The sequence below is a fragment of the Strix uralensis genome, chromosome 28 (genome assembly GCF_047716275.1).
Source record: "Strix uralensis isolate ZFMK-TIS-50842 chromosome 28, bStrUra1, whole genome shotgun sequence".
NCBI lineage: Eukaryota > Metazoa > Chordata > Aves > Strigiformes > Strigidae > Strix > Strix uralensis.
In genome coordinates this window covers 5357007-5378183 of record NC_133999.1, presented here as the reverse complement: position 1 = coordinate 5378183, position 21177 = coordinate 5357007, and the positions used below count along the sequence as shown (strand labels likewise).

Here is a 21177-nt window from a genome sequence, read left to right as displayed (position 1 = left end):
CCTTACCTAAAAACATCCAAAGGCTGCGTTTAAGACACCTGTGTGGGGCTGGGGGGAGGCAGGGGGAGGCGGGGAAGAAGATGAGACGCCCCCTCATTCTCTGAAAGAGATGAGACACCCCCTCATCCTCTGAAAGAAGAGCAGGAAGGAGAAATTTTATTATTATTGCCTTGCCACACAGTAGGGTCCCTCCCTCAGCCCCCCACTGCTGCTCTTCCAGCCCAGGGACAGGCTCCCCTCGGGCCAGGCACTTCTTTTCCTCCCCCCCACAACATTGTTGCTGCTGCTGAGGGGAGCTTAAGGCTCTAAGTGCACCTCTCATCTTGGGAAAAAAAAAAAAAAAAAAAAAAAGCACTTCCAAAAATAAGCTGAGCCACTCCGCTCTCGCCCAGGGGAAGCGGACGCTGGGCTTCGCCCCGGTTGGGCTGCTCACAGCCAAGCGCTGTGTCCGTGGGGGCCAGAGGAAAACGTTGCCTCTGGGAGTAGAAAACAGCCACGCAGCGCTCTGAGCTTCACCCCCACGCCTGCGGGGAACAAAACCCGCTCTGCGGCCGAGTCCCGTCTTCAGACTCGAGCACAGAGCCTAGAAAACCCAACGGACTACGCAGGGCAAGTCAGCGCAGCACAGCCACGGGCTTTTCAAACACCGCAGGCTGCGGCTGCAGCGGCGGCGCGGGAGGGGCGACGCTTGGCCCCCGAGCCCGGTGCCGCTCAGAGCGTCGTCCGGCATCTCGGGGCTTGTGTCGCTGAAGGCGAAGCGTAGAAGTGGCTGGCGTACGAAGCGGAAAGGAACGGCCCAAAGGGTCCTCCCGGGGAAAGTTTTATCTGTCCTTGGAGCCCAGCTTCTCAATCAGTTCCTGCAGAGGAGCCAACTCCCGCCTGTCAATCAAGTTGAATTCCTGGCAGGGGAAAAAAAAAACCAAACAACAAACAACACAAAAACTGAAGGCGCCTCTCAAAGTGCTGCTGGAAAACACGTCCGGCCACTGTACGCGTGGTGGGAACTCGGCATGTCAGCGCGTGCCAGCTCCCGAGAGAAACACCAAACAAGCAGCACTGCAGCAGCTGCCTCTCCTGTTTCTCTGCAGAGAAATTCTAGCGTTTCAGGGCAACAGAACTTTTTCTGCTGCGTTGCCGAGACGTACCAAGCTGCTCTGCGCAGCAAGTCGCACGCGCAGTCAGAGCGGGCTGTTAAAACACCAGCATTTAAAAAAGGCGCCGCTGCTGCTACTTCCAAGTCAATTCCTGAGCTACAAAACCCCCCAGGTTCTCCTCTGAGCCTGGTTTCTTTTACTGCAGGCTGACAGCTAAAACCTGAGAGGGAAATTCAACCATTTACAGCCAACTCAGCCATGCTTCCTAAAAAAAAAAAAAAAACCACCAACCAACCCAACACCACAAACCCACAGTGCTGCAGCTGCATGGTTTGCATGGTACAGGGGGGTGGGAGCCAAGTGTATCTTCCAGCACACACCACAGCTGTAAATCTTCAAAGAGCGAGGAGGTGCTTCAAATCCAACGCCCTTTAAAAGCAAATGGGGAACGAGAAATCCCCGAGGCAGGCGACCGGCCGCTGTTTCGCAGCTCACCTGCACAAAGAAGATAAAGTGCTTGAAGGAGGTGTTGAGGTGGGCCTCCTCCTGCAGCCGCATGACGGAATCGAAGTGCTGGTGGTAGATGTGGGCGTACACGCGGAACAGCCGCTTCAGGATCGTCTTGGCCACCGACATGAAGTTCTTGGGAAAAGGGACGCCTGAAACGCAGCAACGTGCAGAGACAAATCCTTCAGTTTGGTCCGAAGTACCAAAACAAGATGTTCCGGCAGCAGCTCGGCCCCGTCCGCGAGGCCTGTTGCATGGCACAGCCGCACTTACCGATCTTTGAAGGGAAGAGCGTTTCGTCATCCAGCTGGTCCTGCACCCACGTCATCAAGTAATCGATGTACTTCGGAGCCGAGCACTTGATCGGCTTCTTTATGTTAGTGCCGTCCGCCCAGTGGTACTCGTACCTGCGGGGAGAGGGAAGGAAGAGAAATTCTTTGCTCCTAGAGGCAAAATTGCCTTTTCAGGCCCCACAGCTTCCTCCTTATCTCAGTGAGGAGTGATGCTGCAACGCTCGGACTCCTCAGAAGCAACGAGGGCAGCACTTTGCCTTTCCACGTTTCTCGAGCGCAGCACAACAGTCTCAGAGTTCACACCTCCATCCCGACCGCTGCAGCCATCGCCCTCAGGGTCTGACCCTCAAAAGTGAACTTTGATTTTGTGGCAACCTCCTCCCAACATCAACATTTCCTTAAAACAAGACAAAAACTGGCCAAAGAGGACATGTCAGGGCCATCATCCGCCACCTGAATTAATTCACCTGTGGCTTTCAGACACCCCCCAGGAATTCGGCACTCCCTCTCCTCTCACACAAGATGGCTGACTTCTCCAGGAGATTGTCCCCAGGGCCACACGTTAGCCAAAGACTTTTGGAAGCCGCTGGCTCAAATCGACACGTGTGCTTATCAGTCCCACAGCTCCTCCAGACTGGGGCAGACATTGACACTAACACCAGGTGACAACACAACCCACTTTCTCTGAGATCTTTTGCAAAATCCTTCAAAAGCAGGGGAAAAACCCCCATGTTTAATTGTCGCCTCTTGACCGACGACAAGTGAAAACAAACGGTGTCATTTAAACAGGAAGTCGCTACAGGAAATGTCCCCAAATATAGAAACAGGAACTTGCAATCTAGATACTTCTGGGTAGAAAAGAGGGGCAGGATGTTACACAGCACCCTACAAACTGCCCACTGGCCAGACTCCCTGCTGCTGCCCCAAAAAACAGCCTCGAGCAACCTTACAAGTGCTGTAGCTCCACCTCGGCAAAATACAGAACCAACACGTAACGTTCCTCTCCCCACAGGTATTCACAGCTCCTAAAAACAATGAGGCACCCCAAATACACCTTCACTATTTCATTTCCACCCTCCACACTGCCCTGAGCTCCTCCAAAGCAGCTGCCCTATGTCAGCCAGCTAAACGTTCCTCCTGAACGCCATCGCCCGTGCTTCTCGCCCGCAGGACGAGCACCAGTGCGAATCGAGGGACAACAGCCCCTAAAACCCCCTCAGGACAACACACACTTCGTGCTCTTTTGAAACCACGCTACGGCCTCTCTGAGCAGCAGCACTGTGAGATGGCACATCGAGAGGTTACTGTAAGACCAGACGCTTCCAGTCAAGTTAGATCTCTCGTTTTCCTTAAACCATTTCAAAACCACATCTTTTCAGCTTCCAAACAACACAGGGACCTGATCAACAGAGGGAAGAGACATCCCCACGCACGCTTCCCCTGGGCGGATATTCGACAAACCGATGGCTCCTGACACCATGCAGCTCCCCCCCGACAGACAGCGTGGCTTCACACATGGGTAAGCACCGCCAGGGAGCACGTTGCTGCGCCTCGACCCGGTCTGGACACGTCCTGTCCTCTCTTTAGCTGCCTTCTACGCACGCTCGAGCAACCTGCGCACCCACCTACTTCCCCACATTTAAACTGCTGCCAGAGACAGCGGTAAACTTCTTACCTTGGTCCCGCAGACATGACCGGACAGCTCGCCTCCGTGCAGAACTCCGTAATGGTCCCGTAGAGCATGTTGATTTGGTTGAAGAAATCCACCGCTGGAAAGGAAATGCAGCAAGTTTACTCAAAGCGCAAACACGAAGCGGACCGGAGCGCCGGTTCAGCTGATGCAGCCTCTGAGGATCAATATACCACAAAGCTCTCAGCACAAACAAACACCCCCCTTCCGTACAATGTCACATGGCCGACAACTTCAAGACATTTTGACCATCTAGGAATCCGAATCTCTGTCAATTTTTCACCGTCTGGCTACCACCCCTAACTATTTGTACTGCATGAAGCTCCACTTAGCTTTCCATACCCTGGAAATGACTGCTTTATGTTCCAGGCAACTTTAAAAAGTGACAGTACCCCAAAAACCTCATGGATTTTGATAATTCAGGAGAAACCTTCCTTAGGTGAAGACTTGTAGCCTGACTTACTGTTTTATATTGCTGAAATCTACTTTTTCCTCCTCTAACATTTAAAGAAGCAAAGTTCAAGGCTAGGGAGAGCAACTGCTAAATGTAAAATAAATTCGTAGTATTTGGCCTTCTAAATTATGCACACAGCAATAACAAAATGAAAATAGAAAACACAAACTCCACAAACCTAGAGTTCAGCGGAGAATATGGTTCCACTTTGTCCCTGGACTAGTCGCTGTCACCATTTTTGCAGCCCACAGTGCTAACTTTGTAATTCCAGATGTCAAGACTTCAAGGCTTATTCCCCAGTACAAAAATAACCATTCACAAACCTAATCGCCTTTGCAAGTCTGAACTCAAAAAAAACCCACCCCAAAACCACAACGGCGCGGGTTTGTTTCTTGCTTTTTGCACGCTTCCGGAGCGCAACATCCCTCCGACGCAGGACCCAGCTGCTGTCAGCACCTCACGCCGCTTACTTTCCTTTTATCCCAGCTTGCTTACCTCAACAGAGCATGGGATAACACTTTCATTTGGGGAATTTCTAGGTTCTTTTAAGGATAAAAAGCAGAGATTTTTGGTTTGCCCACTCCACCTCCGTGCTCGGGCAGATCCCTCTTTCATAGGACTCACTGTTAACTGCGATCCACTCATTCAGGTCCTCTCCCTCCGGCAACATAACCGCTTGTCTAAGGTTACCGCTCCCCAGAGTCGCTTCCGCATGTTTCAAGAGTTCATACTGATGGGAGCCTTCGGGAATGTTCTTCTTGGGTTTGAACGTTTTCGAAGATCGACTCCCACTGATGAGAGAAAACATTTCCAATTAGTCTTTTAACAGCGTTCCCTTCCCAGAAGCATTTCCCGGGGTGACACCAGCCCTTCCCCATTTCCCCCACCGTTGAGGTGAACCGATACTACGTGCAAGCCGAAATGTTTCTGACCACGTCACAAAAAATCCACCCGCACGCTTCCCTCTTTCGCCTGCCCTTTTTAAAAGTCACAAAACATTCTGTGCAAAGGCCCAAAGACTCATCAAGCAACAGTTGCTTTCAGTCACAGAAAGAAAAGCCTACGGAACTCTGCCGGGGAACGAAACAACCCACTGACTGCCACTAGGTCAGTTTGACAGCGGCAAATATTAGACACTCAGCACTCAGATGCACCAGAGGAAACAGCTTGCTAAAAATAGTGACTTAATAGACTCCAGCCGTGAGATGCAAATCATCATCGTAATCTTCCCTTGCTGTGTCGTACAGACAGCTGTGCTCAGCAGCCGAGCCATTGCACAGCTCCTCATCAAACACCCCCCATCCCTCCAACGGGGCCGGCAGAACCGCAGCCTCTCCCCAAACAGCCGACGCTGCCAAAAACTGGATGAATTTTGGTACCTCTCAACCACAAAACATTAACTTTCAGACCCTGCCAGCTCTCTGCTTCCAAGCAAGGGGGATGCGAATGACCGGACGGCCAGGGCCAAAGCATGGCTTGGGGGAAACGGGCTTCTCCAGCGCGTGCCACTTGGCATCACCGGCATCCCGCCCCTGTTGCTCACAACCGGATGGGTTTGGCTGGCACGGGCCTCACAGCAGCTTCCTGGTGCAACCTTACAGCTTTGCACACTCTACCTGCAACGCTCAGTGCAGAAATAAAACCCCTCCAGATCCAGCTCGCTCTTAAACCAAGCCACCGCCTCCTGCTACAGCCAAAACACAGGTCCAGCACGTCACTTTTGAGGGTCTCAAAAGGCAGACCCAGTGCATCATCAGCCCTAGGAAGAGGCTCCCCAGCCCCTTTGTATGCTACAAAATGCCTCCAGTCCTCACCCACAGCACCTACCAGGCCTGAAGAGCCAGAAGCCCTCTCACACTTTACAAGCTTTCACATCTACAATGCAGGTATGCAACAGCCCATCCCCTGCAGCTTGTTAAAAATGCATTTTCTACACCACATGCCTGTAGATCTACCAAATTAACAGCATTCTGCCTGCAGTCAGGCCTGCCCCACCTCACAGGAGGGCAGCCCCTCGCACAAACACCAGCCAGCACCTACAGCCCAACACCCTTTGCACAGATGTAGGGTAAAGCCCATCCGAAGCCCACGCAGGTGACAAGGGCCTCCACTTCTCTGCCTCACCCCACACCCCCAAAGCCCCCTCCCAACTCCCAGGGCCTCCCACTGAAGCAGAGCACCCCTGCAGACACCCCCACCCCCTCAGGGCCACCCCCAATTCCCCTGGAAGACCAATCCCTCAAATTCTCACCACTTGGGAGGGATTAACCCTCACAAGACAACACCTCCCCAGAGCTTTCCCTCTAAGACTGCCCCCCAAAAGTCTTCACATCCCCTCCATACACCCCCCAAAGCCCTCCATAGCACTCGCCCAACATGGGCACTCCCCGGGACGCCAGCCCTCCAGGGTCACCCCCGTCCTGCTGCCAGCCCCCCTCCACATCCCGGCCGGGGACGCCAGCCCTGCAAGGCACTCTCTCTCACCCCACCAAGGTTTCTCTCCACGGCTTCCTCCCAAAAAACCCACTACCCCTCCAGCGCTTCCTCCACAGTCCTATGCTCCTCCCCATATCCCTCCAGGGCCCCGTCCCAAAATCTTCCTCAATCCCTCCTCATACATCCCCAGGGACTCTTTTCAAAGCTTTCTCCCCTCCATACACGCCCAGGTCCCCCCTCCCCAAGCCTCTCATGAGCCCCCAGGGCCTCTGCCCAAAGCCACTCAGGGCTTCCCCCTAAAACTTCCCTTAAAAGCTCTCCCGTGCCTCCCAAGGCCTCCCTCAGCTCCTGGGCACCGCTGGGGCCTCCGACCCCCCAAAATCCTTCCTCGAGGCCCAGGAGTCCACTCAGGACCCCACCCCACTCCCTCCCAAGCCCTCTCCACACCTTCCTCAAGCTCCCAAACACCGACAGCACCTCCCCGCAAGGCCTCCCTCAGCATCCCCCACCCCAGGGCCTCCCCAAAAGCCTTCCTCCCCCTCAAGCCCCTCACAGACCCAGCCCTCAAGGCCTCCCCAAACGCTTCCCCCCTCAAATACCTCTCACAGACCAAGCCTAAGCGCCCCCCCCCAATCCCCTCACAACCCTGCCGAAGACCAAAGCCCCTCACAGACCCCCTCCCCAGAGGCCTTTCTCCCCCCACCCCCCTCAAAATCCCTCACAGCCTCCCTGCTCCCTCAGGGCCTCCCCCGAGGCACCCCCCGAGGCGTGGGCACTCACAAAAGGAAGCTCATGGCGAGCGGAGCCGGGACGAGGCGCCAGGCCGGGCTGAGGCGAAGGCGGCGGCGCCGGCAGCGGCTGCTCGCGCGCTGCCCCAGCTCCTGCGGGCAGAGCCCGCCCCGCCCCGCCCCGCCGCCAACTCTCGCGAGAGCTCAGCGAGTGGGCGGGGCCTCGCCCGGCGCCGTCACCATGGCAACAGTCCCGGGGCCCGTTCACGTGGGTCTGTGCCGGCCTCGGCCATGGCCTGGGGACCCCCAAAGCCCCCGCCATGGGCCTGGGGAGCCCTTGTGGGCCTGGGGACCCCCAGAACCCCCTCCCCATGGGCCTGAGGACCCCCAAAGCCCCTCACCATGGGCCTGGGGACACCCATGGACTTGAGGACCCCCAGAGCCCCCTCCCCATGGGCCTGGGGAGCCCTTCTGAGCCTGGGGACCCCCAGAACTTCCCCCCCACCATGGACCTAGGGAGCACTTGTGGGCCTGGGGAGCCCTTGTGGGCCTGGGGACCCCCAGATGCCCTCCTCATGGGCCTGGGAAGCCCTTGTGGCCCTGGGGACCCTCCAAGTCCCCTCTCCATGGGCCTGGGCACCCCCTGTGAATCTGGGGACCCCCAGAGCACCCCCCCCATGCGCCTGGGGACCCCCAGAACCCCCTCCCCATGGGCCTGGGGACCCCCAAAACCCCCCTCCATGGGCCTAGGGGACTCCCCATGGGCCTGGGGACCCCCAGAGCCCCCTCCCCATGGGCCTGGGGGGCCCTTGTGGGCCTGGGAACCCCCAAAGACTCTCCCCATGGGTCTGAGCATCCCCAGAGACCCCTCCTCATGGGCCTGGGCACCCTGTCACCATGGACCCCCCTTCCCCTGGTTGCCCCCCAGCTCACAAGTGCTTCCCTACCCCCTTAACCTCTCCCCTACCCATAACCAATTTATTCCAGTGCCTCCTTTTCAGCATCACACCCAGCTGGACCCGTATGCCCCATCCAGCCCCCCAGACCAACTTCACAGGCTGAAATTCCCCCAAAACATTCTCAAGTTTGTTGAACCCTTTTCCCAGGGCTGATTTCTGCAGGTTTTCACCCTTTTTTGCAGCTATGTGACCCCTCTAGCCCTTGTCTTAGCAAGGAGCTGCTGTTATTAACCTAAAAAATTACTTTTAAAACCAGGGAGCGACTGTAGCCGCTCCAAACAAAAACTAAAATAAACACTGTGAGGTTATTTTAGCTCGTGGCCAGGCCACCTCCTGCAGCTCTCACAAGTGGCACGTGTGGAGCCGGCTCCGCTGGGGCACGTCCCGGGGACGGCGGCTGGTGATCCTCGGTGTTTATTTGACGCTCAGGAAGGCATAAAAACCTCCCCAGACTTTACTGAGCACCGCAGTGACCTTGGGATAAACCTCCAAGGCCGCCTTTCATAGCTCAAAGGGTACGTTGGGTAAAGCTAAGGAAAATAAACACATGGGAGACGGCTAAACTTGCTCAGCACGGGTTTACAAAGATTTACAGACTCTCCTTCTACCTCTTCTCTGCGCAGGTTCCTTTTTCTGTCTCCCTGGTACCAGGGAGCATCATTCACCCCTGTCCTGACCCAATCCTGTGCTATAGGCTGGATGGGTTAAAAAAAAAATTAATGATAGTTAGCTTTGCACAAAAGCATTTAATTGTTCCACCTGCGGAAAGCGTGGCCAGAAATGGTAGAGAAATACAAATGGTGAATAACGGCCCCCCTCTCACTGTTGGTGGGAGCTGATGGATGGTCACCCCACGTCTGCCTGGGTGCGGGATCCGGCCTCCCGGCCTGCTGAGCCTGGAGCTGGGAGCACCTGGAGCCGGGAGCGCCCGGAGCTGGGAGCGGCTGGTTTGCCCCCAGGTTTTGCGATGCTCCAGGAGGGGTGGGGTGATACCAGCGACACCCCGCAGTGAAAATCTCTCCTGTGTTTTAGCAGCTAAACTGCCTATCCCAGCGCATGTACACTTAGTCCCTAAACCAGACCTAACCTGAACCCTAATCTCAATCTCAGCCCAGTTTTAGATGTACCCACAGAATAATAGAATTGTTTACGTTGGAAAAGACCTTGAAGATCATCCAGTCCAACCATTAGCCTAACATTGACAGTTCTCAACTCCACCAGATCCCTCAGCGCTGGGTCAACCCGACTCTTCAACCCCTCCAGGGATGGGGACTCCCCCCCTGCCCTGGGCAGCCCATTCCAACGCCCAACAGCCCCTTCTGCAAAGAAATCCTTCCTAAGAGCCAGTCTGACCCTGCCCTGGCGCAGCTTGAGGCCATTCCCTCTTGTCCTGGCGCTGGTTCCTTGGCTCAAGAGACTCCTCCCCCCTCTCTGCACCCTCCTTTCAGGGAGTTGGAGAGGGCCATGAGGTCTCCCCTCAGCCTCCTCTTCTCCAGACTAAACCCCCCCAGTTCCCTCAGCCGCTCCCCATCAGACCTGTGCTCCAGACCCTGCACCAGCTCCGTTGCCCTTCTCTGGACACGCTCGAGTCATTCAAGGGACTTTTTGGAGTGAGGGGCCCAAAACTGAACCCACTCATCGAGGGGCGGCCTCACCAGTGCCGAGCCCAGGGGTCAGATCCCTTCCCTGTCCCTGCTGGCCACGCTAGTGCTGATACAAGATGTACCCAAACCCAGATGCAAGCCTAGATGCATCTCAGCCCAACCCCACGTGCAAGCCAAGCCCTGATCCCAACCCCAGCCCTAACCCCAGCCCCATATTTAGTCCTAACTCCAACCCCAGCCCTAACCCCAGCCCCATATTTAGTCCTAACTCCAATACCAGCTCTAACCCCAGCCCCAGCCCCAGCCCTATTCTCCCTCTCGGCCTTAATCCCACCCTAACCCCAACCCAAATCGCAGCCCTAAACCTGCCCCCAGCCCTAACCGCGACCCCAGGCCCAGCCCTGGCCCCTGACCTAACCCCAGGCCCAGCCCCTGGCCCAGCCCTGACCCCGCCCCGAGGCTTATGCAACCCGCAGCCCCTCTTGCAGCCCCTCTTGCCCCCCCGAGCCCAGCCAATGAGCGCCGCCGTGCCCAATTAGGGAGGGGAGCCCCGCCCACCTCCACCAATCACATCCCTTTTCTCCTCCCGCCCCGCCCACCCCCTCCCGAGCGCCTCTCTCCCTCTACTCCAATCGCAGCCCGGGAGCGCCTGCTCCGTCCCGCGCCCTCCCTCTTCGCCGCCATTCAAAACTCCTCTCCTCGCCGATTGGCTGCCGCCGGCTGCGGGGAGGGGCTGCGCCGGACCCTCCGCGCTCTATAAAGCGGCGCGCGGAGGGACGCACTGTTACCTCCTGCCGCGTGTGTCCTGCCGCCGCCGCCGCCTCGCCGCTGCTATGGCAACCGCGCTCTGCCCGCTCCGCGCCCTCAGCCGCGCCGCGCTACGGCCCCGCGGCCGCCGCCTCCACCTCAGCGCGCCCAGGTACGGCCCGGCCCGACCCTGCCGGCAGGTTGTGTGTGTGTAGGTGTGGGGGGAGTGGGGTCCGCCCATCTCCGCCCCATGGCGGGGTGGGCTGAGGGAGGGTGGGGGGTGTCCGGCCCGGTCACCCCTTCACCCACTGGGCCGGGGTAGAGGCCCGGCTCACTGCTGCCGGTACCGGGAATGAATGAGGCGGGCCCCCAGCGGCCGCCCCGGGCGGTGCAGGCTGATGAAATCCCGCTCCCGCCTTGCATGGTGTGTGCCGGGCTCCCCCCCGCTCCCCGGGTAGGGGGGCACCGGCTTTACCGGGCCCTCTCCGCACCCCCAGAGGCACCTCTCGGGGACCACGCCTAGGCTGAGCCCGGGTTTGAGCGGTGTGAGAGGGACCAGAGACCCCCGAGCATCCCCCCCCGCGGCTTAGGCCGTGCACCAACTGCCTTTCTCCTTCTATTTCTGTACCAACCCAGTGGATTTTGCTCTAATGCACCGAAACAGCCTTGAGGGAGCTGCTGCCTCTCGGGTCCTTTGGTTTCACTGCTGTTCCCTGCTCTAAACACGGCTCTGAGCTCTTATTTTGTCTTCCCTGCAGCTCACGGTGGGGCTGCTGGTGGCTGTCCCCATCCCCCGGGAGCCCAGGCTGGGCACCCTGGCCTCAGGTTTACGTAAGGGGAAGGTTTGGGTAGGTATGAGGCGGCTCTGATTTAGTGAATTCTTTAGCTTCCCAGGTACTTGTAATAATTCCTAATTAGGTGTACAGTAGTTTAGCACAGGTTTAGCTCTGAAGCTAAAACAAGAATTAGAGAGCCTGTGGGCTGAGCTGGTCAGGGATGGGTTTTTACTTGTTATTGTTAAATAGGTTTGACTGGGATGATTGCTGTTGGGGATGAAGTAACATTTAATTCCCAGTAAATGGGGAAAACTACATATTTGAGTAGGGCAGGGATTGAGAAAGCACAAAGGATCCTCTGCATCTCTAATAAGTAGTTAGACAAAAGGATTTCTTACCTGGGATGGTACCTTGTGGCTGTCCTGTGCAGGTGGGGGTCTGGAGCAGCTCTCGTGGTGGTTTTCCCCAGTAGCAGCTGTCCCAGAGCTCCAGGATCACAGGATTGTACCTAGAGAAGGTCAGAAAACAGCAGTGTTGGACTTAACATGGGATCCTGGTAGGAGGAAGTCTGTACGCCAGGCAGCTGATGGATTTTTGAGGAGAAACTGCAGCAATTCAGCTCGTTGCCCTTGGATGGTGTGTTGCAGGGAGGGTTGGAAACGGAGCCCGGTTTCTCCTGTGGGTCAGTTGTCTCCTGGAGTCCTGTGGCAAGTTGAGTAGCTTGTGGGGCTGCGATGGATATTGCTTGGTGATAGCTTCAGAAATGGGCTGGTCCTTGCGATTCGGGAAGGCACCATAAATGACGGTAACGCTGTGAGGAGCATCTTTGCTCCGGCTCAGAGGTAGGAACAACTGGGCACCTTACTCGGTGCTTGTCATGAGGCCTTGCAGCAAGGCAGGACTTAAAGGCTGTAGTGAAGTCTAGAAGTGAAGCCTGTGAAAGTGAATCCTCTTGCAAAGGGATTAGTGAACGAGAATGATGTTCAAATGGGCGTTATAGCGATAACCTGAAGAAAAAACCCAAGTGTGAGCACTGTGGGCAGCCTGTTGAGTGGGGGCTGGCAGCCGTGGCCTCCCGGCTAGCCTTTCCATGTACTGCAGGGTGTCCAGTTGCCTGGAATGTATTTGGCAGCGACTGGATATTCCCGTTACCAATTTAGACCAGAAATGTATGTGAGGAGCTGTTTTGTTGTGATTCGAACGGGCAAATGTCCCTTCTACTCCAGCTAGGTGCCAGAGTCTGTCAGAGGGGGTGAAACCACCTACCCCCAGCCCATTAACAGCCCTAAGACACAACTGAGCGGTGGCAGCAATTATTTGAGCAGGGGTGGGCGTGAGATTGCCTTGAGCAAAGTGCGTGCTGTGCTAGATGGGCCGACGGTCTCGCCGAGGAATTTGTGGGGGACGAGGATCTCTGGGAACAGCACTCGATACAGAAGCACGGCACGCTGTGCCTCCCCCGTCCAACGAGCCACGATTACTCGATGGACCTCTGGTGGTGGAAGCTCCGCTTAAGTGGAGTGAGTTCTGCTTTGTGTAAGTCCTTTGTAGTGAAGCTGTCATGCCTTCGCGAGGAACGGGGCACCGGCTTTCTAACAAGGGAACTAATAGTATCTTAGCTTGAAACGTGCTCCCGGTGAACGATCCGCGTGGACTCTCGGCCTTGCAGAGAACGGTGCGTAGGTTTTCTCAGGCTGCACAAAGAAGTTGGTCCCTCTGACAGTCTTGCTGATCCCAGCTTTGGGCAGCAAAGCTGTAAATTAAGACTGAAATATGCTGCTTCACATGATTTGGCATAAAGGTGCAATAGGCTTGTACGGAGCTCGAGTAAAAACCTTTTCTGCCCTGACTTGCGGTTGGCATCTGTTTTTCCCGGTCTATGTTGCACAGAGCTTGGATTTGATGGTCCTAATGATGCTGACTGCTTCAGTAACTCTTTCTCTGTTGCAGAAATGATGCAGTTGTGATTTCTGGAAGGAAGCTGGCCCGGCAGATCAGACAGGAAGCCCGTCATGAGGTTGAGCAGTGGGTAGCGGCTGGAAACAAGAGACCTCACCTCAGCGTTGTTCTTGTCGGTGAAAATCCAGCGAGTCACTCCTACGTACTGAACAAAACCAAAGCGGCGGCTGATGTCGGTATGTCTTCTGGAAAAAAAAAGTGGAGAAAGCGACAGATTATCTTGCTTTAGGTGGGAGTCCTCTACGCAGGAGGCTGGGGGAAGCTTTCTGGTGTGTGCTGTCTGGCAGCTTTTCCCCTCAGCTGCACGGCAGTCCACATTTGCCTCAGCATTTGCTGTGACTCTTTTGGCTGCCTTCATTGTTGTCCTGGGATGTAGTTAATAAACAGTTCAGGGGTGTATTGTGCCATTTGAATCCTTTGAGGCAACATCAAGCTCTGTAGTTTGGATTTGCAGCCTTCCTAGGGCCATATAAAGCTCAGACAGGGCTCTGATTTGCCACCTTTCCTCAACTGCCTGAGATGTGTTCAGCAGCCTTGCCACCCTCTGGCTCCTTCCAATCTTGCAAGCTGAGGTCCTGCTTGGTGTTCAGCCAAGGAGGCTTCTGGAGAAAACGTGCTGAAAGGCGTTGGGGCAATAAATGGTTTGGTTTTCCCTTGGGTTCTGTGCTGCCAAAGCCTTTGGAGCTGAGATTTTTAGGCTAACGGCCCCTTCTTACTGTGTCAAGAGGGACCACTGGAAATACAGGTGCATTTTCATCGTAGCACACAGGTTTCTCCAAGCCCTCCCTGCACTCAGAGGGTCTCTGATTTCAACTAGTCTTTCCCAGGTTATTAGACTGACACTAATGGTCCTTAACCATAACTTGCAAGACTTGTGAGAGTCTCAGCCTGGAAGGTGCTCGCTGTTACACACACATTGGGTGCCTATCAGATTTGGTAGAGCTATGAAACAGGGCAGCTTAAATCTGCACAGATGAAGAAAGCTGCTCTCCTACTTGTGCACAGCTGGCTCTAATGTGGGGCTTTTGATGGTCATGCAGGAATCAGCAGTGAAACCATCCTCAGGCCGGCTTCAATTTCAGAAGAGGAGCTGCTGGATTTGATCAGCAAACTCAATAACGATGCCAATGTGGATGGCCTGTTGGTACAGCTTCCTCTACCCGGTGAGTAGCTGGATTTCCATCTGTTTCTCTTTTACATAAAGCTTTTAAGGGTTTGTGTGTACCAGGAGGAGCAGCGCAGGGGCTATCCTGTGACATGAGAGGTGATGCAGCTTGAAGTTGATGCAGCTACTCCATCATGCAGCTGCCTGTATGAGTTAAGTGGCTGGGGGGGGTGGTGGTGGGGGTGTCACAGAATCTATTCTTGTGTAGGGAGTATCAGCTTCCAGGGCCAGAAGCTTGAACTTGGTTGTGACACTGAGGCTGCCTAAAAATACCCTCTCTGCAGTGACACTGCAGTCCCAAAGTGGTTTCAGTCCCCTTCTGCTGGGAGCTCTTAGCCTTGAGCTCGCTGGAAGTCTTGTCACTTCAAGCTTCCAAACTCTGAAGGGGCTGGTGCAGCAGGTCAGGGCTCTGACTGCAGAGAAGCAGGTTTCCTTGGCTGATCCCTGGGGTTAAAGCTTTTTGTTCTTTCCTAGAACATATTGATGAGCGCAAGATTTGCAACGCTGTGACTCCAGACAAAGACGTGGACGGCTTTCACGTGATAAACGTGGGGCGCATGTGCCTTGACCAGTACTCCATGCTGCCAGCTACCCCCTGGGGGGTGTGGGAGATCATTAAGAGAACTGGTAAGCTGCTGCAGTATTTAGCTTCTGTCTGGCGTAACTCCAGCTTGTGTGTGTGCGTTTAAGACTCCACCTTGTGCTCTGCAGGCATCCCAACGCTGGGGAAGAATGTGGTGGTGGCTGGCAGGTCGAAGAATGTGGGCATGCCCATCGCCATGCTGCTGCACACGGACGGCAGGCACGAGCGCCCGGGAGGTAGGAGCTCGTTGGCCCCTTTCAGCTCCTAAACCAGTCCTGGGAGCACTCCAGGGACTCTGTGATCCAGGCTAAGGAGTTAACTCTGCATGTAGTCAGTCTTGTAACATTTTGGAGCCGTGTTCAGGGGGTCCTTGTCCTCTTCCATAGCAGCTCCCTCCCTCTGGCTCTGTAGGCTGTTCCCTGGGGTTTGTCATCAGGCTCTGATGTTCCCAATAAATACATGGGTGGTCTTGAAGGGGAAGGCTTAGCGAAGTGGCTGGGTTTGGGTAGTATGTGAATTAAAAAGCTCCATGTAACCTCTCTTGCAGGTGATGCCACAGTCACAATATCCCACCGCTACACTCCCAAGGAGCAGCTGAAGCAACACACGATCCGTGCTGATATTGTGGTAGCAGCAGCAGGTAAGACATGACTCTAACAGCACAGGCAAGGCATGTGGAGGGTGCTGCACCACGGCTCGCTGGGGCTTTCTGGTGGGAATCCTTGCAGGAGACAGTCCTGTCGGTGTGGAATGTCCTGGGGCCTCCCTGCCTGGCAGCATGGGAGAGTCTGGTGCTCTCAGGGCTGTCTGTGGGCGAGGGGCTGTTTGAGCCAGGCAGTTTATCCTGTGGTTAAGTCTAGGAGTCACATACTTGGATCTTACTGGCAGAGCTGTTTGTAGCTCTGCCTTTGAAATGTAAAATAACATCTGGCAGGAGGGCTTTGGTATACCAGTGAGCACCTGCTCAGAGCTAGAGAACAGCTACAGACAGGCTCTGGTATCCGTGCAGACAGTTCTGCATCTGTGTGGGGAGGAGAAAAAAATACCAAGATGGCATCTGCTTACCTAGAAACAGTCAGAATGCTGAGGGACAGCTGCACTGTCACCTTCAGAGCCCAAGGAATCACTCACAGAATCATCTAGGTTGGAAAAGACCTTGAAGATCACCTACCACCACTCGTTGTGCTCTTCTCCAGGCTGTACCCTTGGCATGGAGGTAGCTCATCAGCAGAGGAGTTGAGCTGATTTGGGGTGTCTGGGTGTGAGCCTGTAGGGAGGGAGGAGAGAAAATGTGGGTTGGAAGTGGGGTATGAAGAGACAAGGTGCTGGAAGGATTAGAAGTGGTGATGGTGTTGGTGCAAGAAGTGCTGCTGGCAGATAAGATACGTGAATCATCACAAGTGGCCAGCAGACCAGAGGAAGGCTCGCATGGAAGAGTTAACGAAGGGGAGGGTGGAAGGAGTTCCTCTGCTCAGCTGAGCAGGCAGTATCTGGCAGAACCAGACAAACACACCCCACCCTGAAAGGGTGGCTTAGCCCCAAGCTGCTGCTCCCCACCCCTCTCACGCTGGGGTTTTACAGCCCCTGGGTGAAGCCAGTGCCTCTGCCAAGCTGGGTTGTGGTTTTGGACACTGCTCCAGCTTCCTGACTTAGTGAAGGAGCAAAAATGTTGCTGGAGCTGCGTGAACAAATGCAGCCGCAGACTTCAAATGCGAGCTTTGAGGTTTCAACTTGGAGAGGATGCTTTGGTCCCAGCTGCTTTGCCAGACCCCTTTCTGGGGGTGGATTCCAGCTCCTTACTCTCTGAGGTTACCAGTAAACCGCTCAAATTCCTGATGGAGCTGAACATAAGGAATAGGGCTGGATTGTGCAACTGTGGATAGATTTGTGTTTCATAGAATGATAGAATCTGGAAAGCTGCCAGCCAGAGAGGGACCTGGGGGTGTTGGTGAACAGCCAGCTGAACAGGAGCCAGCGGTGTGCCCAGGTGGCCAAGAAGGCCAATGGCATCCTGGCTTGTATCAGCACTAGCGTGGCCAGCAGGGACAGGGAAGGGATCTGACCCCTGTGCTCGGCACTGGTGAGGCCGCCCCTCGATGAGTGGGTTCAGTTTTGGGCCCCTCACTCCAAAAAGGCCCTTGAATGACTCGAGTGTGGCCAGAGAAGGGCAACGGAGCTGGTGCAGGGTCTGGAGCACAGGTCTGATGGGGAGCGGCTGAGGGAACTGGGGGGGTTTAGTCTGGAGAAGAGGAGGCTGAGGGGAGACCTCCTGGCCCTCTGCAACTCCCTGAAAGGAGGGTGCAGAGAGGGGGGATGAGTCTCTTGAGCCAAGGAACCAGCGGCAGGCCAAGAGGGAATGGCCTCAAGCTGCGCCAGGGCAGGGTCAGACTGGCTCTTAGGAAGGATTTCTTTGCAGAAGGGGCTGTTGGGCGTTGGAATGGGCTGCCCAGGGCAGGGGGGGAGTCCCCATCCCTGGAGGGGTTGAAGAGTCGGGTTGAGCCAGCGCTGAGGGATCTGGTGGAGTTGGGAACGGTCAGGGTGAGGTTCATGGTTGGACTGGAGGAGCTTCAAGGGCTTTTCCAACCCCAATGATTCTGTAAAAAACACCCTTAAGATCATTGAATCCAACTGTTTTATGGGGCAGGAAGGCCCAGGTGGGTCAAAACATGGCATGATGATGGGGAGAGGGGAGCAGGGGGGCTGCTGAGCACCGCCACGAGCATGGGGTTCCGTTCTCTTGCAGGCATCCCCAACCTGATCACAGCAGACATGATCAAAGAAGGGGCTGCAGTTATCGACGTGGGGATAACGCGGGTGCAGGATCCCGTCACTGCCAAGTCAAGGCTGGTTGGGGACGTGGATTTTGAAGGTAGGGAAAGGCTCTGCATCTGGTTCCTTGAGCATTAAACATTTAGGGTGCTGAGAAGGGCAGTAGAAAGTCCTAGTTCCTGCAGAGCCACGCTTCTGTTCTCCTGCTTGGTGCATCCAGTGTTGTACCCCCTGCAGCCTGCCTGGAACGTGCCGTGGGAACGCTGGGCTGCAAGGCAGCGCCTCACCCTGAGCCGAAGCAGTTTAGTCGCTTTGCTTTTAAATAAAAACATGCAGAACTTACTTTCTGGCTCACGGTTCACCGGCCTTGCTCACTGCTTTGCTGTGGCGACGAGCCTGGCACCTCCAGTGACAGACACTGGAACCTCCTGGAGGAAAGAGGGGGAATGGTCAGTGTTAGTATGTGCCCTCAAGGGCATGTGTGAAGCCCACGTCTAGGCTTGGACTTGACATTTTTCTGCTAAAAATCCAGCTATTAGACCATGCTCTTTGCTGATCTCCCAGCTTTGTGGTTGAGGTCAGCAGCAGGGATGGACAGACCACAGTGTGCTCTGTCCTGCCCTTGCAAACGGGGAGAAAGTTACTCTTCCTTCACTTAATCTTGACGGAATCTGAGCAATGTTAGACTGGCTACAGCTTCCCACTGGCCGGCCTGGTAAGCGTGGCTGCTCTTGCCTTGCTAAGCTCTGCCTTTCCTTCCCGCAGGGGTGAAGAAGAAAGCCAGCTACATCACCCCGGTGCCGGGGGGAGTTGGGCCCATGACGGTGGCCATGCTGATGAAGAACACCATCATCGCTGCCAAGAAGCTCTTGAAACCCAAAGAGCGGGAAGCGTTAACTGCTTAACGTGGGACTCTTTAGCACTGAAAACGACATTCCAAACTGACTCCCAAACAGGCCGATAGAAAATGCAATATTTTTATTTATTGTGTGGGAAGTGGAATTTCCTATTCTGAGGTCATAGATATTTATTGGAAGCTGAAGTGTATGCACATTAGTGGTGCTAAGGTGTGAGATCTACTCCTGGCCTAGTCATGCTAGCGAAGCTGCTTGGTTTAAGCTAGCTCTTCTAGGAAGCTGGCCCTGCCGGAGCCGGGCCCTGGGGGTGGCGTTGGCAGTCCTGTAGCAGGTAGAGCGCTGCTCCCCAGTGCACAAGCAGTGGCCTTCATGGTTCTGTTCTCACGAACGCTCAGTCTGCCCGGGCTGCTCGCGTTCGACTCGCGCTGAAGTTGTCTACTCGATGCTGGATGTTTAGTTTGAGTTAAGCTCTTCTGTAGAAGAAGTTACTTGAAAGAAAAAAAAAAAAGCCATATGTCTGTTCTTGGCCTGTGTGGGGCCCTGGGCAGTGGCAGATCTGTTGTAACATGTTTTAGTGTGCAGCTAAGCTGTGTTTTTGCTATTTGGATGGTGACTTTTTTTAAAAGCCTTTTTTTTTTTTCTAACCAAAGAACAATGGGGTGGGGGCTGTTGGTATCTACATTGGGCACACAGGAGGTTTCCTGGACTGTCTTGTAAAGCGTGCAAGTACTTAGTGGATAATGCAGGCTAACTCTAAATAAAGTATGAGAAGAAAAAAAACAAACCCTACTTGTGTCCTAGAATTATCACTGAGCAAGTTTTTTACTTTTCTCAGAAAAGGAGCGATAGTTATGAGAGTTTGTGATGTGAACTCCCTTTGGTCCCTACGGAGCACAGGGTTAGGTCTGGCTTCCTCCCCGAGTTTAGCTAAGACACAACTGCTCCACCCATTGGCAACTTGGCTTAGAAGTAAGCAGGTCTTTTACTTTCATGCCTGAACAAAACCTGTTCAGCTTCCTGACTCTGTTTTGTAACTACAGCATAAACCCAGTCCTCTAATGAGTTTGTTTGCAAGCTCTAATTATCTGTTGAACATTAACCTTACCTGAGGTTGCGATGCCTCGGGCAGGATGGAGAAACATAAACCCAACGTTGTTTGAGGGCAGGGAGGTGAGTCTTGGCCTCCTTTTCGTGTAAAAAGGAAAGACTGATCCCACCTTTCTGGGAGCAGGGAAGGTTTGCTGGAATGCTGGGGGGCTGTGAGTCAGCACTAACCCCCCCATTAGTGGCTCTCCTGGAGGGGACAGCGCTTCTAAAAACACTAAATACAGGGGAAGGAAAGCTGAAGTTCAAGGTCTCTGCGCCAGAAACACACTAAGAGCTGAGACTCCTTGAAATGAGGTTTATTGGGTTGTATCACTGATAAATACAAAATGGCTGAAGTGGTACCGTAATGGAGGTGGCACATCGGAGACGCTCCACTGTTTTCATATACAAAAAGTCTAAACCACGTGTGAACCTCGCAAAATGGACAGATTTAGTCAAAACAAGCTGGATGGTGGAGTGGCTTCAGCTCTGCTCTATGAAACACCTACCAGAGTCCGCAAAGCCTTTCTGGGGTGTGGTGTAGCACAGTTGATGTAGTGGATAAAGCAAATTAACCTGTTTGATTAAAATCATAAGCCTACCTGTACCACGCTTCAGCTACCACACAGGAGATTGGTACAAAATGCTACAAAATAGATAACGACACATTCAAGTTGAAATAGTTCTTAATGTTAAGGTCAAGCTACGTGGCTCTCGCTTAAGTGGTGATGGGAGTAATAGTGTGTTATTTATCTCCCCATGTTTCCCCAGGGGCTGTACCTGAACCAGAAAAAAATTGCTATAAATAGGAAATTGCCTTCAAGTCTTTGTTGGACTTGGCTATTTACAGAGAACTGGGATCTGTCCCACACAAAGGTTCAGACCAGCTGCAATATTTAACTGTTCCAGAACCCCCTGTATGGCTGGTATAAATATCAGGTAGGCTGTTTCTCCTCAGGGGAAGGGCTGGGGCTCTGTGAGGTTTGAAACAGAGAAAAAAATAAAGACTCCATCTAGCAAAAATGAGTAAAAGAAACAGATTTGACCGGGTTGCTTCACACCGGTGTTTCTAAACCAGAGCTGGGCTGAGCCCATGGAAGGGAAAAAACCCTTTAAAAGCCTTGTCGGCGCCTTGGCGCTGCTGGAAAAAGAGGTGGTGAGAGCTGGGCAGAGCCAAACCCAGCGTGGTGCTGGCTCCTAACCTGCTCCCTTCCCTTCCCTGAGGACCCAAAGGCAGCGGCGGGTGGGAAGAGCCTTTTGCGGAGCCGAAATGCCGACGGAGACCAAGCAGGAGCTGCTGGATGTGAGCCTGAAAGCACGAGTGGGGACGTGGCGGGGGACGCGCTCGCTCTCCCCTCCCTGCGATGAGCCGCTTCTTGATAAACCACCAACCAGGATCAAGGCGCTAAAAAGTGGGTGCAAAGGCCCTCGCGCAGGGGCTGGGCAGGCAGAGGAGGCTCCTCCAGAGAG

At 54.5% G+C, this 21177-nt stretch overlaps 2 protein-coding genes across 4 annotated transcripts; one reads left to right on the top strand and one right to left on the bottom strand.

The window, feature by feature from the left end:
• Window positions 1-135: 135 nt before the first annotated feature.
• Window positions 136-16466, bottom strand: MOB1A (MOB kinase activator 1A). 2 transcript variants are annotated; one of them, XM_074852008.1, is made up of 7 exons: window positions 16167-16466; window positions 11687-11796; window positions 4663-4829; window positions 3570-3663; window positions 1875-2008; window positions 1590-1753; window positions 136-899 (listed from the first exon to the last, which is right to left on the bottom strand). In XM_074852008.1, exons 1-7 carry the CDS (start codon window positions 16218-16220, stop codon window positions 822-824), a joined length of 801 nt encoding a protein of 266 aa, XP_074708109.1. In that variant the 5' UTR covers window positions 16221-16466; the 3' UTR covers window positions 136-821. The 2 variants fall into 2 exon arrangements, with proteins under 2 accessions (XP_074708109.1, XP_074708108.1); XM_074852007.1 differs by lacking the exons at window positions 11687-11796; window positions 16167-16466 and adding an exon at window positions 7255-7396.
• On the top strand, window positions 4766-19405 carry MTHFD2 (methylenetetrahydrofolate dehydrogenase (NADP+ dependent) 2, methenyltetrahydrofolate cyclohydrolase). Of its 2 annotated transcripts, XM_074852004.1 has the most exons (9): window positions 4766-5924; window positions 12515-12824; window positions 13239-13423; window positions 14288-14410; window positions 14887-15039; window positions 15124-15231; window positions 15543-15635; window positions 17739-17864; window positions 18530-19405. In XM_074852004.1, the coding sequence occupies exons 2-9, from the start codon at window positions 12658-12660 to the stop codon at window positions 18667-18669; spliced, it is 1095 nt and encodes a 364-aa protein (XP_074708105.1). In that variant the 5' UTR covers window positions 4766-5924; window positions 12515-12657; the 3' UTR covers window positions 18670-19405. The 2 variants fall into 2 exon arrangements, with proteins under 2 accessions (XP_074708105.1, XP_074708107.1); XM_074852006.1 differs by lacking the exons at window positions 4766-5924; window positions 12515-12824 and adding an exon at window positions 10397-10684.
• The last annotated feature ends 1772 nt before the right edge of the window (window positions 19406-21177 follow it).

Excerpts from the sequence above, each read along its gene's own strand:
- MTHFD2 (XM_074852004.1), top strand. The coding sequence starts at position 12,658 with ATGGGCCGACGGTCTCGCCGAGGAATTTGTGGGGGACGAGGATCTCTG. Across the intron at positions 12,825-13,238 it reads TGGAGTGAGTTCTGCTTTGT|AAATGATGCAGTTGTGATTT; the intron begins GTAAGTCCTTTG and ends TCTCTGTTGCAG. Across the intron at positions 17,865-18,529 it reads TGGGGACGTGGATTTTGAAG|GGGTGAAGAAGAAAGCCAGC; the intron begins GTAGGGAAAGGC and ends TCCTTCCCGCAG.
- MOB1A (XM_074852008.1), bottom strand. The coding sequence starts at position 16,220 with ATGAGCTACCTCCATGCCAAGGGTACAGCCTGGAGAAGAGCACAACGA. Across the intron at positions 1,754-1,874 it reads GCTCTTCCCTTCAAAGATCG|GCGTCCCTTTTCCCAAGAAC; the intron begins GTAAGTGCGGCT and ends GCTGCGTTTCAG. Across the intron at positions 900-1,589 it reads ACTTTATCTTCTTTGTGCAG|GAATTCAACTTGATTGACAG; the intron begins GTGAGCTGCGAA and ends TTCCCCTGCCAG.